Source organism: Mixophyes fleayi, chromosome 4 (genome assembly GCF_038048845.1).
Source record: "Mixophyes fleayi isolate aMixFle1 chromosome 4, aMixFle1.hap1, whole genome shotgun sequence".
Classification (NCBI taxonomy): Eukaryota; Metazoa; Chordata; class Amphibia; order Anura; family Limnodynastidae; genus Mixophyes; species Mixophyes fleayi.
In genome coordinates this window covers 59,114,902-59,117,157 of record NC_134405.1, presented here as the reverse complement: position 1 = coordinate 59,117,157, position 2,256 = coordinate 59,114,902, and the positions used below count along the sequence as shown (strand labels likewise).

The 2,256-nt window shown below is 34.6% G+C and overlaps 1 protein-coding gene across 1 annotated transcript; it reads right to left on the bottom strand.

The window, feature by feature from the left end:
* Positions 1-290: 290 nt before the first annotated feature.
* Positions 291-1,238, bottom strand: LOC142150695 (olfactory receptor 13F1-like). The gene has a single exon (XM_075205891.1). The coding sequence runs from the start codon at positions 1,236-1,238 to the stop codon at positions 291-293; it is 948 nt and encodes a 315-aa protein (XP_075061992.1).
* Between the last annotated feature and the right edge of the window lie 1,018 nt (positions 1,239-2,256).

Here is a 2,256-nt window from a genome sequence, read left to right as displayed (position 1 = left end):
CTTACATAGACAATAGAATGTAAAGAACAGAATTTTATATACAGAAAAAAAAGAAATTGTTAACTGTTAGTTAATTTTGAAAAAAGGAAAATTCCCACAGATTTTTAGTGACTAATATTTTAAGCCTGAGTTTGTCCCTGAGAATTAGGGACAGGTAGCAACTATGCATTTGCTGCAATATTTTAGTCAGCTCTTGTAATAAAATACTACAAAAGACTCAAAAAAGTGTTATTTTGTTTAGTCTTGTTCCATCATATCTATTAGACTTAACTTGGAGAGATATCTGTGGTTCAAGTTTGTGTTATTTTTTCAAAAATCTTATTCATGGCTTTAATAACCTCTCTGTTTCGTAAGCTATAAACTAATGGATTTAATGTTGGAACCACTGCAACATATAATAAGGAGAGGAGTTTGTCGCGTTCTTGAGAGTTCTCTGATTTTGGCTTCATGTACAAAATGAGAACTGTTCCATAAAATAGAATAACAACCGTTAAATGGGAAGAACATCCAGAGAAAATCTTCAGCCTTTGCCCTGAGGTGTGGATTTTGAGAATGTTATATATAATGTATATATAAGATATAAGAATAAAAAGGAAGGGAAGGAGTCCCAGAAATACACCTTCTACAAATAATATTATGTCAATAGTTGAGGTGTCACTGCAGGAGAGATTCAACATAGTATTCACATCACAGAAGAAATGATTGATTTCTTGGACACCACAGAATGATAAATTGGACACTAGAATGCTGTACATCAATGAATTCAAGGCACCCATAGTCCAGGAGGCAGCTGCCAATTGGACACATGTCCTCTTATTCACAAGGATAGAATAATGAAGTGGAATGCAAATGGCCACATATCGATCGTAAGCCATGGATGTCAGGAGAAAAAACTCAGTATCAAGAGAAAAAACAAACACAAACACCTGTGTGATACAGGCTTGGAAAGATATACAGGTAACACCCGTCATTGTGATGGCTAACAGATTTGGTAAGATGGAAGAAACATACATAACGTCTTGGATTGATAAATTGCAGAGGAAGAAATACATGGGAGTGTGCAGCTGGGGAGCCAGACAGACAAGTGCTGTAATGATCACATTTCCAAGCACTGCTATCAGGTACATCAATAACACTCCAAAGGAAAGTACAAGTCGTGCATCCTCATAGCTGGAGAAGGCCAGGAGGTGGAATCCTTTATGTAATGTGCTGTTTTGTGTATTTTCACATGTTACCATCTTGGTGAAAACAAATATTGTACTTTTTAGAATATGGAATTGTATTATACTGTATGATTAATATTATCTTGCCCATTAACTCAGAATTTATCTAATTAACAATTAAATTTTAAATTAATTAAAATATATACAATATATTAGATTATGTTCTGCAATGTATTTCTGTGTAAGAAATGGTTTGCAGGATACCATTTTTGTAAAGGATGATCCAATTTTTAAATCATATCTCTAATAATATTGGTTAGATGCAGTGTATGTGTACGAGTTTTTTTTGCATTATTTCAATATTTGATAGATATATGTGTGTTTTTATTGGATTATTTCAACATCAGAAAAACCCTTTATAGCAGATTCTGCGAATTCCATGAGCAATTTTCTTGCTTTGTAACTTTCAATTTGCTGTCTTGGTGGTGGAAAGGTGCCCTGCAGTGATATCATTGCTCTTTGTGGAATTGACGTGGAATAAAACTACATGTACCTTAGTACAGTGCAGTATCTGTCAATCCACTGTGACGCCATCAACAAGCTGCCTGTAGAATGGTGAGGGCATTGATTGTTTGAATACTAATTGCAAAGAGCTTACAGTTGCAAAGAAGACAGCAAGAAATGGAGATTGAAGTGGTAGGCACAGTCCAGACTATCCCGAGTTTGCATGGCAGAGTCTGTTATCCAGGTCATTTTAACTAAGCAATGCAGGATTCAGGCATTGTCATAACTTCTAAATTAAAGCTTAAAGGTGACATGTTCTATTGAAAAAATGGTATCTTTGGGCCGAATAGATTTAATTGACAGCAGTTGTTTGAAATTGAAAATGCCCTTTAACTAATGCTAAATGATTGCCCGATTTTTGGGTGCTTATCTGTACAATACATAAGGGCATAAATGTATGAAGCTGCAGTGTTGTAGACTTGACGATTTTGCAGTGGGATTTAAAATGGCAATTTAATTAAAAGCAAAACCAGGAATGTTGGGTGTAAAATTTATATTTAAAAACGCCACACGTCAGTTTTTGATTTTA

Coding starts and splice junctions, on each gene's coding strand:
- LOC142150695 (XM_075205891.1), bottom strand. CDS start 1,238: ATGGTAACATGTGAAAATACACAAAACAGCACATTACATAAAGGATTC.